The 27,343-nt window shown below is 45.6% G+C and overlaps 1 protein-coding gene across 14 annotated transcripts in view; it reads right to left on the bottom strand.

Moving 5' to 3' along the window:
- Positions 1–251: 251 nt before the first annotated feature.
- Positions 252–27,343, bottom strand: part of CLASP1 (cytoplasmic linker associated protein 1) — a 279,036-nt gene continuing 251,944 nt past the window's right edge. For 3 of the 14 annotated variants that reach the window (XM_036253629.1, XM_036253625.1, XM_036253628.1), the window contains exons 36-39: positions 25,758–25,886; positions 12,987–13,193; positions 11,986–12,102; positions 256–2,898 (exon numbers count right to left, since the gene is read on the bottom strand). In XM_036253629.1, the coding sequence (XP_036109522.1) occupies positions 2,812–2,898; positions 11,986–12,102; positions 12,987–13,193; positions 25,758–25,886 (540 nt within the window). In that variant the 3' untranslated portion in view covers positions 256–2,811. Of the gene's footprint in view, positions 2,899–11,985; positions 12,103–12,986; positions 13,194–25,757; positions 25,887–27,343 lie in introns of all 14 variants that reach the window. The other 11 variants (XM_036253619.1, XM_036253620.1, XM_036253621.1 and 8 more) reach the window with 8 other exon arrangements.

Here is a 27,343-nt window from a genome sequence, read left to right as displayed (position 1 = left end):
CAGGGTGGCCTGTTTCCATCCCGAGGAAGAGCCCGGGATGGAGGCCCCTCGACGCTGCAGGCGTGGCCGTGTCCTGACATCAGGGAGATAGCACACGCTCCTCGCAGAGCACGGTACTGAGGAAGATGCGTCAATGCAGGAACGGAGTTAAGTGTCCTTTATTCTAGGGCAAACTCAAAAGGGTTTATTTTTTCTTTTTTAGCAAATCCTAGCACATTATTAACAAAAAATCTGTACATTTGCCATGATACATTTGAAGTGAAACAAATTAAGATACGCATACAGATATGAATGTAATGTGAAACAGCGCCCCCCCCCATAAAACCAGAAAAACAAAACCCAACCAGGGGGTGTGGGACCATGCGTGTAAACACAGCGCTGACAGAATCATTTGGTGGTGATATTTTTCAGAGCATTTGCTCATTTCCAAACATCGTTAGCCAAGTCCTGCAGGAGTCTACATGGCTGCTCTTTGATGTGCATGATGCTTGATAAATACCGGGCGGCTGGGAAAGAAAAAGACGAGACACACATCCGTTGCATTAGCTGAGGGTGTGACAGTGAGTGCAGAGCCCCAGAGCACTGTGGCCACGGCCCAGCAGTGTCCTTGAGGAGCGCTGGCACCTCACCCTCAGCTGTGGACGCACCGTGGCCTCAGAGGGATGGCAGCAGCTGGAAGGAAAGTGGGAGCCAGGTGATCTGGCCCCAGTGGGGGGCTCAGGTGGGTTTTGGGGGCCCTGGGCAGACAGGTCTGGGTGCTTTGCTCTTTTGCTGTCTCATCGGGATAGGACCCGGCAGGGAAGCGGCCAGGATTCCGAGGGCAGCGGGCACGGCTCTCCCTGTGAGGTGCGGCGGCATGCGAGTCTCCTTAGCGGGGCAGCAGTCTGATTGAGGCCGAGACCTGTGAGCGAGTGACTGTACCTCTCTATAAGACAGGGGGCTGAAGACTGGGCAAGTGACATTCAAGGTGAGCCCTTTGAGTACTGTGAGGACATTCGGCAATGTTCAAGATTCCTCCCAACTACAGGCAGGGGGCTGCGGTGACCGCTGAGCCAGAGCTGAAGGAGAAGTCTTCCCAGGCGCAGCAGCAGACGAGAACTCATAAACAACCTAGCCAGACGCACGCTTGCACAGCAGAGGAGGGACCGAGACGCTCTGCCCCGACTCACTGACAGTGTGAAAATCCCCACTAGTGAAATATTAACAGAGTATGTATCAGTGGAAGCAAGGCCCAGTCCTACTATGTTCTGAGCCAAAATAAGCCAGTAAGATTCAACCACGGTGTTCCCTACAGGTGCGACACCCCCCGCACCGGCACCCTGGCTCCACTGTCCCTGCACCTTCAAGTCAGTGCCTATTTCCACATAAAGTATCTAAAATAAGATCTGAACGAAAATGAGTTGTTCGCTACAGTGTCTTTCACAACTCCCAGTGTCGAAGCTGGAGGCCCAGAGAAGGGAGGGGTCTGTGCAAGTCAGCGGCGAGCATCACCGACTCCCTGCTCCCTGCTGCCTGCACCTCGTCACCACCGCCAGGAAGCCGTCCTGCGTAAGATCAGCTCAGTTCAGGCTCGCACACAGAGGATGCGAGAGGTGATGGACACCTTCGTGGCTGCATTAGGAACTTCCATTTAGCTTTAAGAATTTTACTCAAAACGTATTTCACCAGACTTTAGATCAATAATTACTTTGAAGCAATCAAACCCTCAAGAAACTTTAAAATGGGAAGTTACTCTGGGAATTTCTTACTGAAGAAAAGGAAACAGACTAAATTGTGTTTCAAATCCTGTTTTTCAGCAATTTGCCACTCACCATAATTACTTTTTCCTTAAATAATAACTATTTCAACAGATGATCAAAGAACTTCAGTCCATAAAATTAACAACAATAATTCTGATACCTGGTCTCTTCTTTGATCTCAATCCCAAACTACAGAGAACAGAGAGCGGAGATGGTGCAGTGCCGTCCCCCAGACTCGGGCGGCTCAGGCGGATGCTGGGGAGAGGGCAGGAGATGGGGCCCGTCAGAGAGACCCATCAAAGTAGCATTTCCTCAGACCTCAGCAGTGGAACAAACCACCTCTCACATCTTCCATCCCTGAAACGCCACTAACTGATTTTGGTATCTGGATATAAACGTTCTGAGGGTTCTTCTGAGTGGAAGCTCTGTGGTGGGGACAGACAGCGAGCGTCATGGCACCGTTCAGAGGGCGGGCAGCCGTCGGAGGGAAGCCGCAAGGTGCCTTCAGTGAACTGATGTGGGGCAGTCAGCCTTGAGTCTAGGTGTCATAAGCAAATTCCAGGTGTCTGTTCAAAGGTCACCTTCAGATTTTTCTCCATTTCTTGCCAAGACATGATTCACATTCTTAGTAGGTCTCAAAATACAATGAAACGACATACAACCAACCCCTCCACGGGCCACATCCAGAACAAAGGACGCTAGGATGGGAGAGAAACACAGACGGGCACAGCCTCAGCTCTGTTCACCGAAGAGAAAGGTCACTTCCTATCAGGTGCAGGCTAGAGGGCTCGCGGGTTTCTAAACTGCACCACACCGTGGTCATGGTCTCAGCAGGCTGCAGAAGACTGTATGGCTCTTCCTTTCTTACTTGCTTTGTACGACTGCAAAGCAGGCCTTGCTTCCTTTACATTCAATGCCAGTAAGATTCTACACAAAAGCTGGAAGGGACCAAAATACTGATTGTAATAAATATTTGTGGCCTCCTCGTCCTGACCGGGAGCCTACGAGGGGGTGGGGAAGGTCTCTGAGAGGCACCACCGAGGGTTCTGGGGCTACAGAGACTGCGTTGTCATTAGCTGTGTGTGGAGACGTCGGAGGAGGAGCTGCTGTTGCTGTTCGTGGTCTGGGCCCTCTTTATATATAAATTTAGCAGCTTCATCTGCAAAGAGAAGAGACACTGGATTAGGAGGTGAGACAATCGGGAAGCCGAAAACAGGAAAAAAATCCAGGTGACAATAAGAAACAGCATGTCCCTTAATTGAGAAATTTATTACAGAAATATTTACTGAGTGTCTACTACTCACCCAACACCCTCCAGGGCCACAGAGACAGAAAGAAGGCCAGGTCCAGAGGAGAGAGAATGCAATGGGTTATTACAAAGAAGGGCCCCCCTTTGAAAAGCTGCATGAAGGACAGATCCACACATTTTGGGGTGACTGCAGCCAATGGCTCTGTCCAAGATGGAAAGCAGGGCAGAGCCCATGCTCCACAGGGATCAAGTAACCAAGCCAAGTTAGACGTCAAGTGTTTTTGTTTTGTTTTTAAAATATTTTTGTTAATCCTCACTGGAGGACATTTTTTCCACTGATTTTGAGAGAGTGGAAGGGAAGGGAGAGAGTGAAAGAGAGAGAGACATCAATTGGTTGCCTCCCACCTGCCCGCCTGCCCGCCAGCGCCAGCCCCACCCCCACCCCTCCTCAGGGCCAGGACTGAACCTGCAACCCAGGTACATGCACTTGACCCGGAATCACTGAGCCTGTAACCATTGAGCCACGCCAGCCAAGGTTAGAGGTCAAGTTTTTACCCTAGGTGTTCCTTCCACCTGGCACACCCTCCTTCTCCACCCCCATTCTGTCTACTGACATCAACGAAAGCACTGTGCATCGAGACCTATCTCCAAGGCCACCTCCGTGCGGTGTCTCCCGTCTGCTCACTTGGATGCGATCACCCCTCCCTTCCGCTCCCGTGGCACTCTCTCCCTTCAACTAGCATCTGCCACCTCATGCTACAGGGAGCAGTGGACTCCTTGCTCCTTCCAGATCAGACCTCCTGACACCAGACACTGTGTCACCACCAGCAGCCCCTCCCACGGGCACAGATGAAAGGGCTTTACAATGAAAGGGCTTTCACAGCTGAGACCTCGTCTGCTTTACCTCAAGTCCCCCTGAACCCTCAAAGAAAAGAACATGCAACACAGCAGGTTCGTAAATGCTTGTGGAGTGCCACTAAGTTAATGTTATGTCAATAACCTGCCAAAGCATACTAAGAGTAAACAGCTTCTGCAGAAACGGAATGTCCACAAAATCTATGTAAAACACAACTTGTAAGATTAAGAGAATTATGAAATATTTACTATCCATAGCCTTTCACCTGCCTTGCTCTAAACAGGCTGTGAAGCTAAGACAATAGTCAGGCCACCTAGAGGAGAAGGTGATCTCCAAGGGCCCACCAGGAGGTGCTCCAGGCGGTGTGTGTGGTGCAGGAGAAGGAAGGGCCCTCTGAAGACCTGTGGGAACAGGCAGAGCAGCTGGAGAGCTCCTAGTAGAGGTGGGGTCTGCTGGGCCCGGCCCCAGGTGCTATCCATCGTGCGCACGCAGGGACCGAACACCCAGGGGTGCTGTGGCTTTTCCACAAAGGAAGTCCGCGGCGAGCATCCGGAGACGGCTGCTCGTGCACAGCCCACTCCTGGCGTCTCCCACGCAGCCCCGCGGTGCTGCCTTCCCCCTTGCATCTGCAGCAGGTTATGTCACGTTAACTCCCACTAGCTATCAGTGCTTTTCATTCCCCACCTTTAAAATCTTAAAACTTTTAATAGAATGTCAGTGCTGTGGTGAAAATGCCATCACTTTCATAGGATCTGAATGCTCTGAAGCTTGGTGACACCTCCAGGGCCAACCAGGTTCAAGGGAAACCCTAGCACAATGAACAACCCTGGCCTGAGGTAGAACCAGCTTCATCTCCCCTAGTTACGTGACCGCAGACAAAACATTTCTTGAGCCTCAACTTCCACTCTTGCGTAATGAGGAGCAGTAACTCTTCCAAGGTGCCTTCTGTAGCTCCTGGTTCAGAAAACGTGTCCTCTGGACAGCCCCTCCTACTGTTCACACTGTTCCTTCCTTTTTGCTCCTTCTTCCCTCCTATGCAGCCAAGCCCAGCCAGTTTGGTCCCACTTCTTCCAAGAAGTCTCTCCCTTTCCTCCTGCTCCAACGGGCCAGGGCCAGCAGTCAGAGCCCGCTGACTGCGTGCCGCCACTCTGGGCTGCTGTGTTTCGTGTACCAGCCCTACACCCTGGCTGTATTTTATGCTACTCCAGGCAAAACAGGATGAGCTTCTGCTTTTCCCACATGCCTTGCATAATGAAGTGAAGAAAGCAGGTTCCTACCACATACTTATTGAATGAAAGAGTTTTTGTTTTTTTTAAATCCTCACCCAAGGATATTTTTCCATTTATTTTCAGGTAGAGTGGGAGGGAGGGAGGGAGAGGTAGAGAGAGATGGAGACAGACAGAAAGTGAGAGAGAGAAACATTGATGCAAAAAAGAGACACTGATTGGTTGCCTCTTGCATAACCCCAACCAGGGGGATTGAACTGCAACCAAGGTACGTGCCCTCGACTGGAATCAAACCTGCAACTCTTCAATCCACGGGTCGATGCTCTAATCGCTGGGCTAAACTGGCCAGGGCAACTTTAAAAAAAAAGAAATTATCTAAAAGCCAAGAGATATTTCTATGAAAGTCCAGTTAAAAATGAGTTACTAAATATTGCAATTCAGAACCTCTAATGTATCCACCCAGCCAAGTCTAGAATACAACTATAAGTACAAGGGAAAGATGACAATAGAGTTAATGAGGTGTACATGTTTAACAATCCACAAGAAGCTTTTACACTGACTATTGTATTTGAGCCTTACAAAAATCTTCCTTTGAGGTAGGTAGAACAGGTTCTCCTATTTTACAAATGAAAAAGCTGGGGTTCAGAAAGCTTGCTCATTAGCTGGTATAAGAGTCTAATTTGTATTTATAATGTAAGAATATCAAATGTAATCCCTACAATAACCACAATGAAAACAGCTATAGAATATACACAGAAGGAAATGAGAAGGGAATTAAAATATTTCAGTACAAAAAGCAAACAAAGACAAAAGACAGTAATACAGAAAATGAGGGACAATAAAAGCTTTAAGGCATATAGAAAATACCAAGATGACAGAAGTCTCTCTCCTTTATCAATGGTTACTTTAATCACTTTAAATGTAAATGAGTTAAACTCTCCAAAAGACAGAGATTGACAGAGAGGATAGAAAAAACATGATTCAACTATATGCTGTCTACAAAAACAAAACAACAAAATACAATTCACTTTAGATTCAAAGACACAAAAAGGTTGAAAATGAAAGAACAGAAAAAGATATTCCGTGCAAACAGTAACCAAGAGCATAGGGTAGCTACACTAATATCAGACGAAGTAGACTTTAAATCAAAAACGACTACAAGAGCACAGCCAGTGTGGCTCCGTGAACTGAGCACTGTCCCATGGACTGAGAGGTTCCAGTTCATTCCTGGTCAGGGAACATGCCAGGTTGTGGGCTCAATACCGAGTGGAGGGCATGAAGGAAGCAGCCGATTGATGTTTCTCTCACATCAATGTTTCTCTCTCTCCCCCTCTCTCTAAAAGATCAATTAAAAAAAAAGGTTACAAGAAACAAAGGACATTATATATTAATAAAAGATCAATACAGCAGAAACGTAACAATCATAAGCATTTATGCATCTAATGACATGACATCAAAATATTTAAAGTAAAAACTGACAGAACTGAAGGGAGAAACAATTTTACAATAATAGCTAGAGACTTCCTTACCCTACTCTTAATAATGGGAAGAACCAGGAAGAAAATAAGTAAGGAAATAAAAGATGTGAACACAATAAGCCAATAGATCTGACAGACACACAGAACTTCTACCCAACAACAACAGAAGAGAAATTCTTTTCAAGTGCACATGGAATACTCTCTAGGACAGGCTATATGTTAGGACACAAATTAAATCTCAAGAGATTTTTTTATTGATTTCTTTTTTGAGAGAGAGAGGAACAGAGAAAGAGAGAGAGAAAAAAACATCGGTTTGTTGTTCCACTTATTTCTATGTTCATAGGTTGACTGTGGGTTGAACCTACAAACCTGGCATACTGGGACGCTGCGCTAACCAACTAAGATACTGGGCCAGGGCTCATCAGTTTTTAAAAGATAAATATCATACAAAGTATCTTCTCTGACCACAACAAATGACATTAGAAATCAATAACAAAAAGAAAACTAACCCCCCCCCAAAAAAACACCAAATCTGTAGAAATTTAACACATTTTTAAACCACCAATGGGTCAAAAAGGAAATTAGAAAATACCCTGAAACAAAATAAAAACACAACATACCAAAACTTATGAGATGCACCAACAGAATGCAAAGAGGGATATTTACAACTGTAAATGCTCATATTAAGAAAGATCCCATAACAACAATATAACTTTCCATCTCAAGAAACTAGAAAAAGAATAAATTAAACTCAAAGCTAGTAGAAAGAAGGAAATAAAGATTGGAGCAGAAATAAATAAAACAGAAAAATAGAAGGAAAAAAAAAATCAATGAAACCAAGTCGATTCTTTGAAAAAAAAAAAAGAAAAGAAAGAAATTGACGCATCTTTACCTAAGCTGACAAAGTAAAAAAGAGAGAAGACTCAAATTACTAAAATCAGAAATGAATGTGTGTATGTTACTACTGATTCAACAGAAGTCAAGGCCTGGAGTGGAATAGGGCTGGAAGGGCAGCGGGGGGGGGGGGCTTGTAGGGGGACATCTATAATACTGTTAACAACAACAACAACAAAAGATTACAAAAAATACTACAAATAATAGTATACTAACAAATTTAAGATAGCTAAGACAATTTCCTAGAAACACAAAACCTACCTAGACAGAATCATGAAGAAAAAAACTGTAGAGACCTGTAATTAGTAAGGAGACTAAAATGTAATAAAAAATCTCTTGACAGAGACCATATGGCTTTACTTCAAATGTTCTACCAAACATTTAGAGAACACAGCCTTCCTCAAATACTTCCAGAAAACTAAAGAGAAAAAAATACTTTCAAACTCATGCTATGAGGTCAACATTGTCCTGATACCAAAGCCAGACAAAGACATTACAAGAAACTACAGCTCCTTTATGAACACTGATGCAAAAATCTTCCAGAAAAGACTAACAAACAGTACTTGACAGCATATTAAAAACATTATATACCATAACCGAGTGGGATACATTCCTGAAATGCAAGGATGGTTCAACATATGAAAACTGATCAATATTATACATCATATTAACAGAATGAAGGAAAATAAAAACCCACACGATTATCTCAATCAATGCAGAAAAAATATCTGACAAAATTCAACACATTTTCATGATAAAAATACTCAACAAACTAGGAACAGAAGACTACCTCAACATATCCAAAGCTATATATGAAAAGCCTACAAGTGAACATTATGCTCAATGGAAAGACAAAGCTTTTCCTATAAGATTAGGAACAAGGCAAGGATGCCTGCTTTTACCAATTCTACTCAATATAGTACAGTTGAGTTCCAGCCAGAGCAATTAGGCAGGAAAAGAAACAAAAGGTATTCACAATCAAAAGAAGGTAAAATTATCTGTTTGTAGATGATCTTATATGTAGAAAATCCTAAAGATTACACACACACACACAATTTTAAGACTAATAAACAAATTCAGCAAAGTAGCAGAATACAAAAATCAATGAGCAAAATTAAGTTGCATTTCTATACACTAACAAATGAGCAGAAAATTAAAAAAAAATTTCCATTTCCAAAAGCATACAAAATACTTGTGAATTAACTAAATCTAGAAAGTAAAAGACTTATAACAGTGAAAACTATAAAATATTGCTAAAAGTAATTAAAGACATATGTGAATAGAAAGACACCTGTTCGGTCGGTGTAGCTCAGAGGTTGAGCATCGACCCATGCACCAGGAGTCACTGGTTCCATTCTCGGTCAGGGCACATGCCCAGGATGTGGGCCAGATCCCCAGTGGGAGGCATGCAGGAGGCGGCCAATCAATGTTCTCTCTCTCTCTCCCTTTTTCTTCCTCTCTCTCTAAAATCAATAAAGAAAAAAAAAGACACCCTATGTTCATGGAGTGGTAGACAATATTGTTAAGATGTCAATATGACCCCCAAAGCTATCTAGAGTCAATAAAATCCCTATCAAAATCCCAAAGATTTTTGAAGAAATGAAAAATGAACCTTAAATTCATAGGAATCTCAACAGACCCTAAAGCCAAATGATGTAGAAAAAGAACAAACCTGAAGGTCTCACACTTCTGATTTCAAAGCTTACTACAAAGCCACAGCAGTCAAAACATACAGCGTGCTACTGTCATAAAGACAGATATATAGACCAATGGAACAGAAAAGAGAGCCCAGAAATAAACCCTTATATATGTGGTCAAATAATTCTTGGCACAGGTATCAAGACCATTAAATTTAAAAAAGGGTAGTCTTTTCAACAAATGGTATTGAGAAAACTGAATATCCACAAGCAAATGAATGAAGTTGGACGCTTACCTAACACCTACACAAAAATTAACTCAAAATGGATCAGAGGCCTGCATGTAAGAGCTAAAATTGTAAAACTCTCAGAAGAAAACACAGGGCAAAAGCTTCACAACACTGGATTTAGAATGATTTCTTGGATATGATACCAAAAGAACAGCCACAAAAGCAATAGACAAATTGAACTTTATGAAAATTTAAAAACTTGTGCATAAAAGACAAGGAATTAATAGTCAGAATATAGAGAACTTCTAGAACTCAACAATAACAAACACTGAACAATCCAATTCAAAAAAGGGCAAAGGAGTTGAATAGACATTTCTCCAAAGAAGATAGACAACTGGCCAACAAGCATATACAAAGATTCTCAATGCACCAATCAATAAGAAAATGGAAATCAAAACAATGAGGTACCACTTCACACCAGTCATTAGTATGGCTACTATCAAAAAGAGAAAACAAGTGTTAGCGAGAATGTAGAGAAATTGGAACCCTTGCACACTTTTGGTGGAAGTGTAAAATGGTGCAGCCACTGTGGAAAACAGTTTGGCAGTTAGCATATGCTCGAGTAATTCCACTCTTGGCTATGTATCCAAAAGAACTGAAAGCAAGGTCTCAAAGAGGTATGTGTACACTCATGTTCATAGCAGCATCATTCACAATACCCAGAGATGTGAATAACTCAAGTGTATATTACCAAGAAATAAATAAGCAAGATGTTGTATGTAGAACAAATGGATTATTATTATTCAGCCTTAAAAAGGGAATTCTGACACATGCTACAACATAAGCAGTCACAAAAAGACAGGCACTGGATGATTCCACTTTTACAAGGCACCCAAATAGTTACATTCATAGAGACAGAAAGTAGAATGCTGGTTGCCAGCGGCTGGGAAGAGAGCGGGATGGGAAGTTTTTGTTTAATGGGTAGAATTTCAGATTTACAAGATGAAGAGTTCTGGAGATGGATGGTGGTGATAGTTGCCTAACAATATGCACTTATTGTCAATGAACTGTACACTTACAATGGTTAAGAAAAAAATTTTTATGTTATGTGCATTTTATCACAGTAAAAATAATTGCTAGAAGAAAGCTTGCTCAGAATCATACAGCTAGTAAGTTGGGGGCAGAGACTGACCCCAAAGCTAGTGTTGCTGCCATGACAATGGGACACTGCTCAAAATGTACCCACAGGTTAGTTCCTTCCTACCCTCGCTGTCCTTGCATTGAGCCTTTCTCTACAGAAGCTGACATCATTTATTAACCTCAGCTAAGTAGAGGGTTCTGATAGGCCTGATTATACAGAGAAACAGGAAGCTACAACCTGATTCTCTTTGTTTCTAGTCTAGGAGACCGACTTAGCTAGTCTTTTTTTCTGAAGGGGGTTGTTTAGTTCATAACAACATATCAGAGTTATCACATCTAAAAATTGTAAAGGCTAGATGAACTGGCCACCAAACCAGACCAGCGCTAGGGCCAGGTCCCCAAGCCCCCTGACTGAAGCTGCAGTGTGGGGAGGGCAGTGCTGGCTCCTGATCAGGATGTGGGCTCCCGACCCAGGCCACACCGAGCGGGGCAGCAGCCGCGTCACCCACAGAACAGGGGTGAGAAAACACCTGTATTTTCTCAGTTCCTTATTAGAAGGGTCAAATGAGATGACAGGCCAGCTCCCTTCCTGGGGGTTTTACCTTCTCTCACGTGGCAGGTTCATCAGATCTGAGGTTATGTTTAAACCAATAATCACTCTAGCCAATCTCATTTTCAATAAGCCAAATAGTCCTTCTGTTTTCTTTTCGTTTCACAATAGCTTTTTTGTTTTTATTGTTAAAAGTATTACAGATGTCCCCCTTTTTTCCCCATTGACCTGCTCCCCCCCCCCCCCGCCTTCCCCAGCCTAGTGTCCCTGCAGATTGGTTGTGCATATAAGTTCTTTGGTTTATTTTTTCCCTCCCCCAAATCCCACATCAGAAGTTTGTTAGTCTGTTCCCTACTTCCATGATTCTGGATCTCTTTTGTTTTATTTTCTGCCCGATTCTAAAATACTCTTAAAGAAACATGAGAGGCAGCATGAGTTAAAATCTTGGCTTCTGGAGTTAAGATCACTGTGTGCTCTTGGACAGGTTTAACGAAGGACAATGCCCTTATCCCACGGGGATGTTGTCATGAACATTTAAATGAGTCAACAAATGCAAAATGCATAGAACAGTGCCTGGGGCTGGGCAGGCACAAGGTAAGCGTCAGCTATCAGCACTGTGGATGCCCACCAGCAACCCAGCCCCTACTGAGCAATATGTTAAGGTAGCAGGTACATTTCTTTAGTGTTTCTATGAAAAAAGACAAGCTGGTTTCTAAACAAAGTCAACTTCCCTTTGGAAATAAACTAGAAGCTCAAAATTATTTCAAAAACAGAAGTTACAACACACTACGTAATAACTTAAAATGACTTCACTATATAGCTGGTCATTTTTATCTTTAGAAGAAGTGCTTTGGAGAAACGAGGTCCAACGACAACACACACATGACAAGCAAAGCCTGCCCGGGGTCCAGAACTGCGGACAAGCGAATGTATGACAGGCTGGCAGAGCCCAGCTGTGTGCATCAGTCACGTAACACTATACATACCTTACTCCCCGTGAGCTGTGCGAGGTGAGGTTTCAGCTCTTCTCCGATTACAGAATAAATTGCTACTAAGCAAAATACACTGGCTTTCCGCACACTACTTTCAGTGTTGTCGTAACCCTACGAGTCAGAAGGGAACACAAAAAGGAGACGTATCAGAGACTTGCTTCATAGTCAGTATTCTGACATTTCCACAAGTGCCCTTATAATCAACCTTGGACTTGTCAAAAACAATCAGGATATAACTTAACTCTGGGTTGCAACTGAACCCAGAGAGCTTTCACCCCAAAGAGTCCAAAACGTAATAGGGTCAAGAGTGAGCTGGCTGCTGGTGTGGGAGGAGGCTGGTGGCTACAGCCCGCTCTGCCCCCACAAGGCTGCTTCACAAGGGACCGTCACAGCAGTGTTGCTCCAGAAGCATCATGAGATTCTCTCTTTGCTACCCTGCTCCGGAAAGCACCTCCCCACCTCTGACCTCAGAGCTGTCAGCGGGCACCTCCCTATGGGAGCTCAGCACACGGAACCAGCACCTCTGTCCCACCACAGGCTGAACATCCCCGGGGTAGTGCCGAACTGTGGAAACCATTCTTTACCTTCCAGAGCCCGTCTACTTCAATGTCTCCTGCTTAGAAGAGTTTTAGTCAACATTTACTGGATGTATGAGAGCAAGGACCATTACCTGACTTTGCACTCCATGGCCTGCATGCCCAGGGCTGGGGCCCACAGATGCAATCAGGGTTTATTGAAAGAATGAACCACATATGCTTACAGTAAATGAAGGTCCTCTGTAAGCCACAGTCTAGGCTGCCAGGAGCACCTTCCTGCTGCACCCAGGAGAGGGCGGACTGGGAGACGAGAGGTGTGAGGTATCCATGCCACACAGCCTCCTGGGTTCCAAAACACAGGTCGCCTGGCCTTTCCTACCTACCCTGCTTCACAGGACGAGAGCGAAGTCCCCACACCCCTTGCGTTGCGAAGCAGCTGTGCCCGGCCACACGGCCTACCTGCAGCAAGCCCGGGATGATGTCAGCCAGGAGCTGCAGCAAGGACTCCCTGGCGATCCTCTCGACGACTTTGGTCTGCATCTTGATGGCAGCAAGGTTGATGGGGTAGTCGGCAGTCTGGATGATGGGGCAGAGGACTTTGATGCACTGCTCTGGGTGGATGGAACTGGCCAGAGTGGACGCAGCTTCCTCAGCAGCTCGTACCACCTGAAACACAGGGTTCCCCAGTGAGCGAGTGCCACCTGCCGTGAGAGGAGCAAGACCCAGAACAGTGCTGCATAACTTTGGAGGCCAAATGACACACTTCACTTAATACTGCCCCAGCAGCTGTCACTTCCTCTGGCTAACTTAGTTAGAGAAGTTAAAAGCAAAGTGGTTTGAAGGGTAATTTACAGGGGAGTGGGGGACATGGGAAGACAGGTATAGGGGATTTTGGCAAAAACCTTAGAAGAGTGGTTCTCCGAGGGGAGCCTCCCCTGACCCCCTCCACTGTAGCCGCCACATCCTCGAGAACGCGTTAGAAAGACACTTTCTCAGGGCCCACCTGGACCTGCTGCATTGAAGACTGGCTGGGACCAGCAACTGCTTTAAGCACTTGGATTCTCACATGCAGGTACATTTGAGAGTCTGCCCTAGAAGATCAGACCTGAAAACAAATGCTCTCCAGTGTCCTGTGGGCCACCCGCAACAGAAATAACTGGAGAGAAGAAACCTGCAGGCCAGTCAGGGTGACCTCTACACTTAGATTTCCATGGAGGTACCTAGCTGCCAAGTGTCTTCCTGAGGAGCCTCTGGTGAAAGTTGCTTGTCTAAGAGTCTGCTCATGCAATCAGCTCATGGCCAAAGGAGCAGCCTGACCCCCGGAGGGATCGCATCACACGGGGACACACGAAGTATATGTTCTCTAGTCACTAGCAGGGCCAGAGACGCTCCCAATGAAGGTGGAAGCTGAATATAAAACCCAGGGCAAAGGAAGAGCCGGGGGCTGGGCTCAGAGAGCCGGAAACAGACCCCAGCAACACCATTCACATATGCCAATTCCACTTCCTCGTCCGTAAGAAACAGATCATGTGAAGAGTGGGACTGAGATATACCAGATGTTCAGTAAACGGCAATCACTATTATTAATGGCAAGGAATACATACAAAAACGAAATACAAAGACACCAAGCTATAACCAAGTATGCGTTTTCTTACAAAACAGAGTGAAAATCTGACATGTTTATTAGTGCCAGCCATGCACCGGTCACTCCATCAGGTTCTTCTCTGGTGTTCTGCTCTTCAGAACAACTCAAGTACACAGCAAGGCTGGGCACTTACCAGACGTCCAATGCTTACTGCTGGCTGAATGTCCCCCTCCTGGCTGCCTGAGGATCTGTTGTTTAAAGAAGCTCTACTTCTCTGAATTCTCAGTCACATTTTTTTCTTGTTGGGGAGCTTTTGGACTTTCCCTGGGAGGACTGGCTATTTCCTTAAGGCACTGACCAAAGGCTAAGTGTCTCATTAAATAAAATCACTCCCTCACCCCCATATCACCTGGCCAGCATGCTCATGAACACAACACATACACCTGTGGGGGCGTACACTGGGATTACATATTATTCCTTTCGAGAGCCAAATGGAGACCTAGGTGAGCATGGTTCAAGGGTAAATAGTGTATACATGTGAGGAGACAAGTGTCAAGAGCATCTAAGATTTGCCTGTGCTTCTTACATACGTAAAAGGTCAGGCTTTGCTGTAAAGCACAGGAGAGGTAATTTTATTTTAAAAAGAGTCATGTCCTACTCTCAAAAAGCTCAAAAGATTTGTAAGAATTTCAAAGCCTCAGCAATTTTTTTCTCACCCCTCTCCTCCCCGCCTTCCATCGGTGCTTTGTGTGTGCGTTCATTCCATCCTGTGTGTCAGGGTCAGAGCTCAGAGCTGGGACCAGAGGTGAGGACAGCGGGGCCCGGGCCCTGCCCTCACGGGCGGGGTAGGCGGGGGTGGTCCATGCTGAGCGCGGCACGGAGACGCGGAGGCCCGGGAAAGAGCGGTGAGCAGTGAGGCAGGCCGGGGCCAGAGGGTGGGAGTCCGCCCCCTGAGGAGCTTCCTGCAGTTAGCCAGGGTTAGGTGGAGGAAGGGTGGTGAGGGATGGGAGGTAGAATGACTATTTGCAGAAGGATTCTCTGGTGTTCTGCAGCAATTCTTCTAGCTCAAGGGCTCTCGGCCCTACAGAGCCAGCCCAGCCTGCCTCTGATGCCTCTATAGCAAGCGACTCGAGTTGGCCAGGCAGCAGGCTCGGCCCGTCCATGCATCTCAATATGAACTCTTGCCTGGCAGCAAGCATTCCCTTAGTCACATATATGGCACGCCGCTCCATTTTACATACACATGGAAACGAGAGTATTTCAAAGAAACCAATGTGGTCTTTTCTTGCCAATTCAATCCCTGTAAAGTGAGCGTTTTCTACACAGGTCCCCTGAAAGTAAAGTGTTGCTGGGCCCTGCTGTGCACACATTGACTTTACCCTTTTACCCCAAGAAAGGCAATGTCCAGGGTTGGATGGGCATGTTCTCACCCTCAGAGAGCAATGCAGCAGGTAAACCTCAGCTCACCCCTCTGGCAAGACAACTGGTCTGAGCCACAATTTTTAAAAACTTTAGAATGAGGATTTAAAATACGTACTTTTACCCTAGCTGGGTAACTCAGTTGGTTAGAGTATCGTTACAATACACCAAGGTTGCAGGTTTGATCTTTGGTCAGGGAACACCAAGAAGCAATCAATGAATGCACAAATAAGTGGAACAACAAAGTGATGTCTCGCCCTGGCCAGTTTGGCTCAGCAGCAGAGCGTCAGCCTGAGGACCAATGAGTCGCGGGTTCGATTTTGGCCAAGGGCTCGAATCTCAGTTGCGGTTAGCCCCAGCCCTGGTCGGGTCATGTGGGAGGCAACCAGTCAATGTGTCCCTCTCACGTCAATGTCTGTCTCTCTCTCTCTCTCCCTTTCTCTCCCTCTCTTTCCTTCCCACTCTATATTAAGATAAATAAAAAAAATATCCTCAGGTGAAGATTTAAAAAAAAGATGTTTCTCTCTCTTCTCTCTCTAAAATCAGTAATAAAAAAATGCACTTTTATAGCTATTTGGATTAAGAGAGGCATGAATGGCTGCGGGTAAGAGACAGATGGTGGCTATCAGTCGGCCTTGCTGAAGGAACAACCCAGAAGTGGGGCTCAGCCTGGGAACTCCAGGCTGCCAGATAGCAGAGCTCTGTCCAGAGGACGCCTCCTACCTGGTCTACTGCCCACATCGAGGGGGTCTGCCTGCTCCAATAACCCCTCTAAAATGCTACCCTGGTGGCCACGTCCATGTTCTTCAATCCAGCATGGAAAGCCAGAAAGGCCTGGCTTCTGCCAGTCTGTCTAGTTGAACTTTTAGCCCTCTATCTTCCCACTGAGCCGGAAATGCTGAGCGAGGACACGCCCTGCACAGGCCCTGCCAGGCCCTCGGTGCCCTTGTCTAATCCCTGCGCTCTTCCTGAATGTCACTCACTCCTGTCTTCGCCTGGCTGGGCCAAGCCGCCCTTCAGGACCCACTTACTTCCACAGCACTCTGTGCACACCTTGCTCACTGCACTCGCACATTTCGCTGCAGTGTCTCTCCCACTGGAGACGGGCCATTCCGAGAAGGTAAGCTCCACCTCTGCCTTCTTCCCATCTCCCACGGCCAGCACAATCCACGTCCAGCATATATGAGGTACTTGATAAATGTCTGTCAAACTCATTCTACCCACTGCATTTTTTTAAAGCGTTCATGACTGGCAAAGTCACCTCTCGGTATGCCTCACTGACCTGCATTTACATGTTCCAACCTCAGAGCAAGCCCAGCCAGTGAGGGGGAAGTAAGCTATCTGCAAATGACCAATGTGAGCCTCAGGAAAATCACCTGTAGAAGAGTGTTCAATTCTAGGTAACATACTGGAAAGGAAGACACAGGTCTGTTCTTTGGGAAAAAAAGACTTTAGCCTGGCCGGTGTGGCTCAGTGGATTGAGCATGTCCCATGGACTAAGAGGTCCCAGTTTGATTCCTGGTCGGGGCACATGCCCAGGTGTGGGCTAGATCCCCAGTGTGGGGTGTGCAGGAGGCAGCTGATTGATGTTTCTCTCTCACATCGATGTTTCTACTTCTCTCCCTTCCTTTCTCTCTTTCTAAAAAAATAAATAAAAACATATATAATATATAAAAAAATGACTTGCCCTGGCCAGTTTGGCTCAGCGGTTAGAACACTGGCCCAAGGACCAAAGAGTCCCAGGTTCGATTCCGGCCAGGAGCACGCACCTCGGTTGCGGTTCATCCTTGGCCCCGGTTGGGGTCATGCAGGTGGCAACCAATTGATGTGTCTGGCTCACATCTCTCTCTCTCTCTCTCTCTCTCCCACTCTATCTGAAGATAAATGTAAAAATATCCTTGGGCGAGGATTAAAAAAAAAAGACTTTAGTCCAGGTTAGCGTTCCCCAATAATGTTGCCTGAAGAGGGGAGTACGTTTCTCAGAAGAGCTCCATCACATAATGAGTGATCTCTTCCCCCTCAGCTCACACACGTCATGCTACGAATGGACCATCTCTGGTACCATCCATAAGTGCCATGAAACAAACTATCCAAAAGCTGAGTAATACAAACTGAAGAAACTCTGGGTATTAACTCTTAGGGAAAAAATAAAGGGTCAGAAAACACTGGATGATATCACAGATATAGCCAAGTTAGGAAACAGTGATGTACAGAAACAGACATTTAAGATCCCAGCAGGCAACAGAAAGCAGCTCCGAGGGTGGAAAGACTTGGGCTTTGGGGACAGACTGGGATCCACTAACAGTCACGACAGGAGCCAAGGACCCCCCCACCAGACACTCCCTAAGAGTGCTGGAGCACAGTGAGACAAGGGCAGCTGCCAGGGTCACAGTGAGAACGCTACCAAGGTTCCCTCCCTCTCCTCCAGTCTGTGTGCTCCACTGTCATTCAGGGTAAAGGGAGTCACCCTACAGGTAGCTGCTGCGGACACAGACGGTTTCAGATCTACTGAGCTCACACCCACACCCAAGGAGAACTTCCTTTTATAAAACTCCAGGAATCCCAGGTGTCGCCTGCATGAAGCAGCTCATCAAATGTACCTAACATACGGAGGTTTTCTGAGTGCGCCTGAAAACAAAATGCCAGAGGCTGCTCTTCCAGATGTACGCGAGGCACTTCCCTTTCACTGAGGTGCCAGGAAGCTTCCCAGGACAGACAGTTTTGGAAAGGCAGGCAGATGTTCTTGACCTCCCTCTCCATGCCAAACCCCTGGCATTTGGCAAGCTGCCTGAATCAGGGTGAACTTGAGTTCTGCCCTGTGTTCTGTGTAACATAAGAAGCAAAGATTAGAAATGTAAGCACAGAGAGAGCAAAAGCAAACACGGGCAACAGAAAGGAGGGAGGACAAGAGTGTTCAGTACACAGGTGGCAGGAGGAGGCAAGGGCTTGCAAGAGGGTGAGGCATATTCATGAGACGGCGGAGTAAGTTGACTTTGGGTCATAATCCACCTGAAGCTACCACAATTGTTCCTATTCTGTTGATTTTGCTACAGTCTGATTAGAAACATAGGAATTCCTCCTTTTCAAAGTTAGTGAAATAACAGTGTCTAGTTAGGAAAAGCATCATTTCCTTATCTAACGTAAAAAAAAAATTTAAAAAAAGATCACTACTCAGAATATTGATGAATGTTTGCTTGAAGATAAGGTTTCTTGAACTTGTCAAAATTTGGATTGCATGTTTTAAGTCCACAAAGTTTGATTTGGACCTGTCACAGACACATCAGAATTATTGGCTCAATAAAAAATATAAACAAATAACTATAGAAACAAATGCCCCAAAACGATCAGAATCAAAGAACTCTTCCCAGTGGGTTACCCAGTTTAGCTCCACAATCCTTTGGGAGCTAAGGAAAAGGTTGGCGCCGCCTCCTGGGAAAAGCTGGCAAGACCTCATACGAATAGGATTGACGTGAGTTAGTATCCACCACTGCCATCAGGCAAACTACATCTTTGGAAAAAGACAAGCTCTGTTCTAAATTCTGGAATTCAAGACGCAGTGTCCACACAGCCTGAACCCAGCATGCGAGCCCCTGTTTAGCCAGGCTCAGTACTGGGGGAGGGAGGAGGAAAAAGAAGCTCCAGGTTCAAAGTCTAGAGATCGGAGTATTGGACCTGGTTCTGTCATTTGGTGCTCTCGGGGAAAGTTTCTACTTTCTAGGCCTCAGTTCCCTCATCAGTAAACCAAGGGGAGAATCCGGATGAAGAATTTTTATATTACATTGTATCTCAAAACCTTATCTTCTACCCCTACTTGACTGGTACTCCCTTGAAAAACACACACACAAATTTCAGGAGGCCGATTCTGAATGCGATGGTCTCTAAGAACACAGCTGTCACATCTCTGCCTGGAAAAGCAGACAGGGCAACACTATCTCTAATGTGCAAAGGTTCATAGGGGAGAGACTATGTCTCACCCACCAAGGGGCTGAATTAGGGCCCACAGGGGCCAGGAGGTGGCTGTGCCCAGGCTCCTCTTTTGCATCTCCAATCCCAGCTCTAAAAACCTGTCATGCTTTGCAGCTGCTCCAGTAGACAGCGAGAGACTCAGCCAACGCAGCAGGCCAGAGATGAAAGTCACGCTGATTGGGAGGTTTTTAAAGTTAGTCTTAGATGTATTTAAAGAAATGCAGTTCTATCTGCTTTGTGTAAAATTAATTCAAAACACATTTCTATTCAGAATCATCCTATTTTCATGGAAGAGGATAAAAACGGCACCGTCAGCCCTGCTCCCAGGCCCCATGTGCACGAGCATGTCAGAGACCAGAGAGCTTCTGGATCCATCCACATCACACAGGCAGCAAGCTGACAAAATCGACGTGATCCCGGGTCCAAGATGCTGACATTAGTACTGGCCCTCCTGACTACTTTCTGCCTGAGTTGTTTCTCTCAATAAGATGCTCTTCCAGAAGCTACAGGAGCTAAAGGGCAAAGTCACATCTGGTTCCAAGGAGGGCCAGCTCGGCAGAGAGCTCCCCAGAGAGGAGGAGCCACTGCCCAGGCCCTGAGAAACAGTGAGGCAGCAGCCGGGGCCATCCAGAACTGCACACTGTGCCTGGCACTTCACAACGCTGTGGGGTGGGAAATGGTGTCTCCACTCGACACACAGGGCACAGCGGCCGCCCTGGTTCCTCAAACTCAGCCCAGGCGTATCCTCCGAGCTCACGCTCCGCCCCGACCACGCTGCGCCTCGGTGCACTGCTAGAGTTCTCTCCCCCTGCTCTCAGTCTCAAGCCCCAGCCCTCAAGCGCTCTCCCTGGTGCCCACGCCAAGCTCTTGTGAATTCCTCTTGGAACCACGTGTTAACAATGTCTTTACTGTAAGCTCAACTATACCATGAGCTCCTTGACAGCGCATTTCACCCGACCCCCATCCTTATCCCTCTGCCTCCAATAATAAACATTCACCAGAATTTTTGTGCTAATGGTGTTAAACTATTGGCTCAGCAACTTTGAACTTTATTATGTATGACTATATAGGTTTCTGGTTTTGTCTTTTTGTTAAAAAGTAGTAAGTTACAGCCCTGGCTGGTTTTGCTCAGTGGTTAGAGGTTAGAGCATCAGCCCACGGACCAAAAGGTCGCGGGTTTGATTCCAGTCAAGGGCACATACCTGGGTGGCAGGTTTGATCCCTGGCCCTCCGGTCAGGGTCATGCAGGAGGCAAATAATCGATGTGTCTTTCTTACATTGATGTTTCTCTCTCTCTCCTTCCCCTCCTCTCCCCTCCCCTTCCATGCTATCTAAAAGTCAATGGAAAAATATTCTCAGGTGAAAATTTAAAAAAACACAAAGTAATAACTTATAAAGGAAATGGGCTTCTGGCCACATCTCAAGATTGAGCCCATTGATAACTGGAGATTCATAATCTATGAAGGGTTGGGTGGGGTGTGCTACTCAACAGCAAATTCTATCATCTTGAGGCTGGGTGGACACAAGTAATCATCTAGTCCATTCCCTCAGCTAATAGATAAGAAAAACAAGGTCCAGAGAAGTAATTAATTTCTCCAGGGTCACACAATGCATTGTTCTCCAGGACCACTGACACACGGCTACTGTCCTGAGAGGCTTCCTGAGGGCCACTCCTGAACAAAGGAGTCAGTTAAAACATGGCTGGACAGTGGTTTTCACTGGTGTCTGGAACAGCACATATCAGGTCACTGAAATGCCTTCTGATACACTACTGCTTTTTTTCTTTATTGATTTTAGGGAGAGGAAGGGTGAGGGAAAGAGAGATGGAAACATCGATGAGAGAGAACATTGATTGGCCGCCTCCTGCATGTCCCCCACTGGGGATCGGGCCCAGAACCTGGGCATGTGCCCTGATCAGGAATTGAACTGATAACCTCTTAGTGCATGGGTTGATGCTCAACCACTGAGCCACACTGACCAGGCCATCCTACCACTTTTTTCTGGCCATGGTATTTGCCAAAAGGAATGTGTCAGACACACACCATGCTCACTGGAAGAAGCAGAAGCTAGAACACCAGTCTCTGAAAAATTCTCTTTCATTTCATTTAAAAAATAATTGTGGTCTGGCTTTGCTTTTTAATTCCTTAAAGTCATAAAGCATAAAATTAACTAGAAATGATTTAAAACTAAAACCCCTAAAAATTTTAACAGTGGTTGTTTTGTATTTATCTGAGACTTGAACTTCCCGGAACCAGCCACCCCACCTGAGGCTGGACGCTGATGCCTCACACCCGAGACTTCAGTGTAGGGACATAAAGTGATGATGGCGTTTTCCTCTGTTAACAGGCGAGTATAATCAGAATACACTAATGATCGAAAAGTCTCAATTACAGGTTATCTTTGAGAAATAGAGTTGGTACTTCTTTTAAGTTCATACACAAGACACAGTGACTTGCATGTAAGACACAGGAGCAACAACTATTCTTACACTAAATGAGTATAAAATGATTAACAATTAGCATGTCAACTATTTACCAAAAAAAGAATCTTCTGGCCCTGGCCAGTTTGGCTCAGCGGTTAGAGCGTCGGCCTGCGGTCCGGAGAGACCCGGGTTCGGTTCCCGCTAAGGGCACGTACTTCGGTTGCAGTTTGTCCCCGGCCCTGGTTGGTCGTGTGGGTGGCAGCCACTCGATATGTCCCTTCACGTCGATGTTTCTCACTCTCTCTCCCTTCCTCACTCTCCCTCCCATTCTATCTGTACAAAAAATGGAAAAATATCCTCGGGTGAGGATAAAAAAAAAAAAAAGAAAAAAAAAGAATCTTCTGCAAAGGATAAGGATGTCTGAAAACAAGTTAGAGAGCAATGTTGGGACAGCATGACATTCCACACCACGTCTTTAGCCCTCACAAGTCACGCTCGCACGGTTGTACAGAGATGAGAATGAACACAGCGTAGGAGCAGAAGCTGGGCTCAGAATCGAGGTTTTCTATCTCAATTCATACCTACACTGACCCAGAATCTCATTCATAGTAGTTCTCTTATTAAATCCTTTCTCTCTCTCTTTAAAAAAAAACAAAAAACCCAACCATCATTTATTATCTCACAACGAAATTTGAGAGTGGCCCAGCTGATTTGTAATGGTTCAGAATCTCCCCTGAGATTATAGTCAATATATCAATTAGGGATATTGATACAGGAGGCTTGACTGGGACTGAAGGATCCACTTTATTTTTTTAATTATTAATTTGTTTTTGTTACAGATGTTTCTCATCCCCCCCCCCCCCCGCCATTGACACCCTCCTCCCCTTCCCTCTGCCCTATCCCCAGCTTTGTTGTCTATCCTCTCAATCAGTGAAGGTGAGATTCTGAACCAATTCTAACAGACTACAAATTGTAAGATGAGAAAAGTTAAGGATAATACAGTTTTCTTGTAAAACAGAAGATGTGCTTAAGATGTTAAAAGGTCACTACCAAAGCCTTAGCCCTTTTAAAGATGTTTGCTAAAAATGCCTGGCCGGTGTGGCTCAGTGGACTGAACATTGTCCCATGGACTGAGAGGTCCTGGCTCGATTCCTGGTCAGCCCACATGCCCGGTTGCAGGTTTGATCCCCAGTAGGGGGCATGCAGGAGGCAGCTGATGGTTGTTTTTCTCTCACATTGATGTTTTTATCTCTCTTTCTTCCTCTCTCTCTAAAAAAAATCAATTAAAAAATATTTTTAAAAAAAGTTTGCTAAAAGTTAATACTACTGTAAACCACAGTAACTTCATTAAGGAAGTACTGAAGCACCAGAGCATATTTTATTTACTAAAAAGATAAAAACAAGGCTTTGGAGAAAGACAGATTTACACTTATTCAAACAGGAAACATAAAAACATGTCCAAGCTGACAAACACCATCTTTTAAAATAAAAACTCGAAATTGGCATCCAAATCCTCTGTCTTGCCTACTGTGGAATGTGCATGGAAGCTGAGGGTGGGTAATGCCTGAGACATTTTCCATATTAAACCACGTTCTGCACACACAGCTCCTTTTAAAAGACCTGAGAAAACAGACTGTGGCTCATATGACAGACAAGCCATCTTACATCGGCTTTGTCTTATTCATCTTCCATAAAGGCTTTTATGATAAATTTCAATTTACAGAAACTGGATTTCTTTTTTTTAAAAAAAGTAATTCTTCTTTATTGATTTTAGATAAAGAAGAAGGGAGAGGGAGAGAGAACATCGACTGGCCTCCTCCTGCATGCCCCCACTGGGGATCAGGCCCACAACCTGGGCGTGTGCCCTGACTAGAAATCGAACCGGCGACCTCGTGGTGCATGGGTCGACACTCAACCTCTGAGCCACACCAGCCAGGCCAGAAACTGGACTTTGAAAAGTTGTCCTTCACTGCTATAGTCCCACAGACAGAAAGACAGTGTGCAGCATGGCATGGCCACCACCCCAGCGGGCAAGGAGGACGCGGGTGCCCAGATCTCCCAGAGGAACCCTGTGCCAGACTCCTGGTCTTGTGCTCTTCATTGTGCTGAGGCCTGTGTTCTGCCTAGGAATCCAAAACCCACCAGCTTCTCTGGAGAGGGAAGTCCTGGGATGACATCCTGGAAGAACTAATTAGACAGGAAAACAGACTCTGCCTCTCTATGGCTGACACACTAACTGGGTCTAGAAACATTTCAGGTCCTTTTCAAAAAATGTTCAAGTAATGCTTGAATAAACTGTTGGCTGTAATGATGAGCAAGTATACTGACGAGAGAAATACTGTGTGCAACAGCATACACCAACATTATGGCCACACACAAACTATTTTGCCCTAAAAAACAAAAACAAGGGACAGAGACAGATTGGATTAAATAAGAGGAAGACTAGAAGAATTCTAAAGGAAAAGGAAAACATACTAAAAACCAGCCCCAAAACCTTGCCCAAGATAGGAGCTTCTGGCAAAGCGAGAGTCAAGTTTCACAGGGACACGTCGAGGGCAGCTGAGTCAAGGTGAGTCTGAAAGTGTGCGGAGCAGGGAGGCCTGCCAGCACAGGCTCTTTCCAGAACACAGTGCTTCCTCCCCCTGCTCTATCAGGTCAGCAGCGACAGCAGCGTGGAGACCCTCGGGTTACAGGAATTAGAGGCGACTGAGTGCACCTTAACTGACTTTAGGCAGCAGATATTTCCTGCTTTTGTCCCTTAGGCGATTTAAAAGACTTCACACCTAAGAACTTTCTCTCCTAAATTTCTCATTTTGCAGGAAAAAAGGAATAAGGTCTCTTAAAAAAAAAAACAAAAAACCAGTAAACAGTAAAGGGAGTATTTAGGTCTGTTAACTGTACTTCTGAGGGTCCACCATCAAAGGTTCAAAGCTGCAGATCAGGGTGCTCGCTTTAGAGACAGACGTCTTTCAAGGAGGTGGCCAGCAAGCGCCACACACTGTTGGCGGCTGTTTCACCGCAGTGCCATGTTTCACGCATGTCCTCTCGGTGAAACAATGGACACCGTATATGTAAAAGAACATCAGTTTTAAAAGAACATTCATTCTTTTGTTCACGTATTCTCATTAACAAGAAGCCACTGTGGTTTAAAAAAAAACAACAGGAAAAGAAAAAATAAGTCAGCACAAGTCAGTTGCCTATTAAAAGAGACATATAACCTGGTTTGTATCTTGGTTCTCCCAGTTATCGCCATACATCACCTGACAAACCATGGTACCTCCTAGGATCCTCTTTCCTCACCTGGGAATAATTTTTTTTACTATATTTAGTTCATCTGGTTCTCACATGTTGTTTTTTTTTAAATCCTCACTCAAGGATGTTTATTGATTTTAAAGAGAGGTATTTTACACGTAAGGAAACTGAAGCTCAGAAGGGTAACTAAGTTCTCCAAGGTTCTGGAGCAAGGACTTCTTCTAGAATGTGTGTCCTCAAAGCCAATCTTGATCGGCAACATCACACCGCCAGACGCAGAATACCAGACCCCTCCATTTAACCAAAGCAAAAGGAACCACTGACACAAAAATCCCCCAGGAACAGGCCAAGCCCACCGTACACATGGAAAAGGAGCTGGAACCCTACCAAGTGGCACTGGCCCTTGAACCGCACTGCCGCTCAGTCACCACAGCAGCCCTGGGATTTTTACCCTGTATAAGGCATGGGCTGAGCTCAAAGGAAGGGACTTCTTTTTTGAAGCTGTACAGTGACTGACACTCTTCTCCCCACACAACTAACTACCCCAGAGTTGTTTCCGTGTTCCTGGGCCTCAAGTCTGGCTCACCTCCTTGTGGGAGTCTTTGTGGGCTTCCAGAGTCTTCATGATCGTCAGCTCGGCATAGTTTTTGAATCTTGCTGGCTGGTTTCTCAGAATTTCTCGTAGAACTCTCAATGCTAGTGCGCGAATGGAATGCTGGAGTACAAGAGGAAAGGAAGACATCAGCACACAATACACGGTGCTTCACTACATGTACCAGTCAGAAGGGTCTGGAGAGCACCAAACACCTAGTCGTGGGTTCCCCAGCCTCCTGCAGACCCCTCAATAGGACTGCACTCCACAGGGGCTCTTTGACAGCCAGCTCCACGAGGACAGGCCCTGTGCCGTGGCGACATTCCCAGCACCCAGCACCTAAGAGGGGCTTGATGAGGGTTTCCAGAATAAGCCAAATGGCTAAATGAGGACCATGTATCTCCGGGGGATTTCCAGACTTCCTGAGGCTTATATATGCAAACCATCCTTTGTAAAATGTACAGAAGGACAGGTGAAAAGCATCAACAACAGGACCGGTAAGACTGAATTCTCCAAGGACAGCTGGAGACCTGCTGTGTGATGAGGTCATGGGGGAGGGGGATTCATACAGGCCACGAGCTGCTTGAGGACTCTGAGGCCCGAGTCATGTGTCTGGAGGAAAGCCATTCCAAACAGACTCCTAATCTCAGTAAAAGAGAATGGAGTTTACACCAAACACAGCCAAAAAGTACATCCTGATTCTTTGTCACTCATCTGTACAATTCACTCACCAGCACACCATCTACCGCCCTCCACATGCTATCACATTATCTCCTCAACAAAGCCCAACCCAGGAGAAGTGCTTCAGGAGCCAATACTTTGTTTTAAGAGAAGTTAATACAGATCTTTTATCTCCATTCTTCTAGCTTGACTCAGCCCTGAACTATACCAAACCACTAATCCTAAGCATCAGAAAGCAATTTGAGTCACCACCACAGTCACCAGTCTCCTGCTCATCTGTCTTCCATTCAAGTTACCAACATGACCCTGGGCATGACCTTTACCATGGGCTGTGTCACATTTCCACCCAGCCCTGCCAGCAGAGCTCTTCACCACGTTCAGGTGGTGGTGTTTCTGCCAACAGGAGCCAGTGCAGTGCAGAGGGAGGCAGCTTCCTTGGGCTTTCCCTCCATTTACTCCTGTCTCCGTGCACAGGACTAGCTGCACCGGGGCAAGAAGGCAGGACTGGCTGAGCCTTCCCTCCTGTAAGAGTTTATAGCAAGTGCCCAGTTTGTTACACTCAAATGTCAGTGTGAAGAGGGCCTTTTATTTTAAAAACAACAATAGACAATCATACCAATCCATGGTTCCTAATCTGTTGCTTGACCAGTTAGGGTTACTGGAACTGCCGACATACACAGAGGTGCACCAAAACAAAATTAGATGGAATGCAGCATTTCATAGGGTCTTAAAAAAGGAACTTCTCTGTGTCACAATTAAACATGAAACATGAATGAAACTTGAAAGGAAAAAAGCTTGTTGTAAAAGATGACATTTTCTGCTAACTGAGTTTGAAGAAATCTTGTGTTCAAGTGGCCGACTGCAGGAACAAGTTTCCCTCAGCGACCACAAAGCAAACT

The sequence above is a fragment of the Molossus molossus genome, unplaced genomic scaffold (genome assembly GCF_014108415.1).
Source record: "Molossus molossus isolate mMolMol1 unplaced genomic scaffold, mMolMol1.p scaffold_m16_p_11, whole genome shotgun sequence".
NCBI lineage: Eukaryota > Metazoa > Chordata > Mammalia > Chiroptera > Molossidae > Molossus > Molossus molossus.
This window is presented reverse-complemented; position numbering and strand designations above follow the sequence as displayed.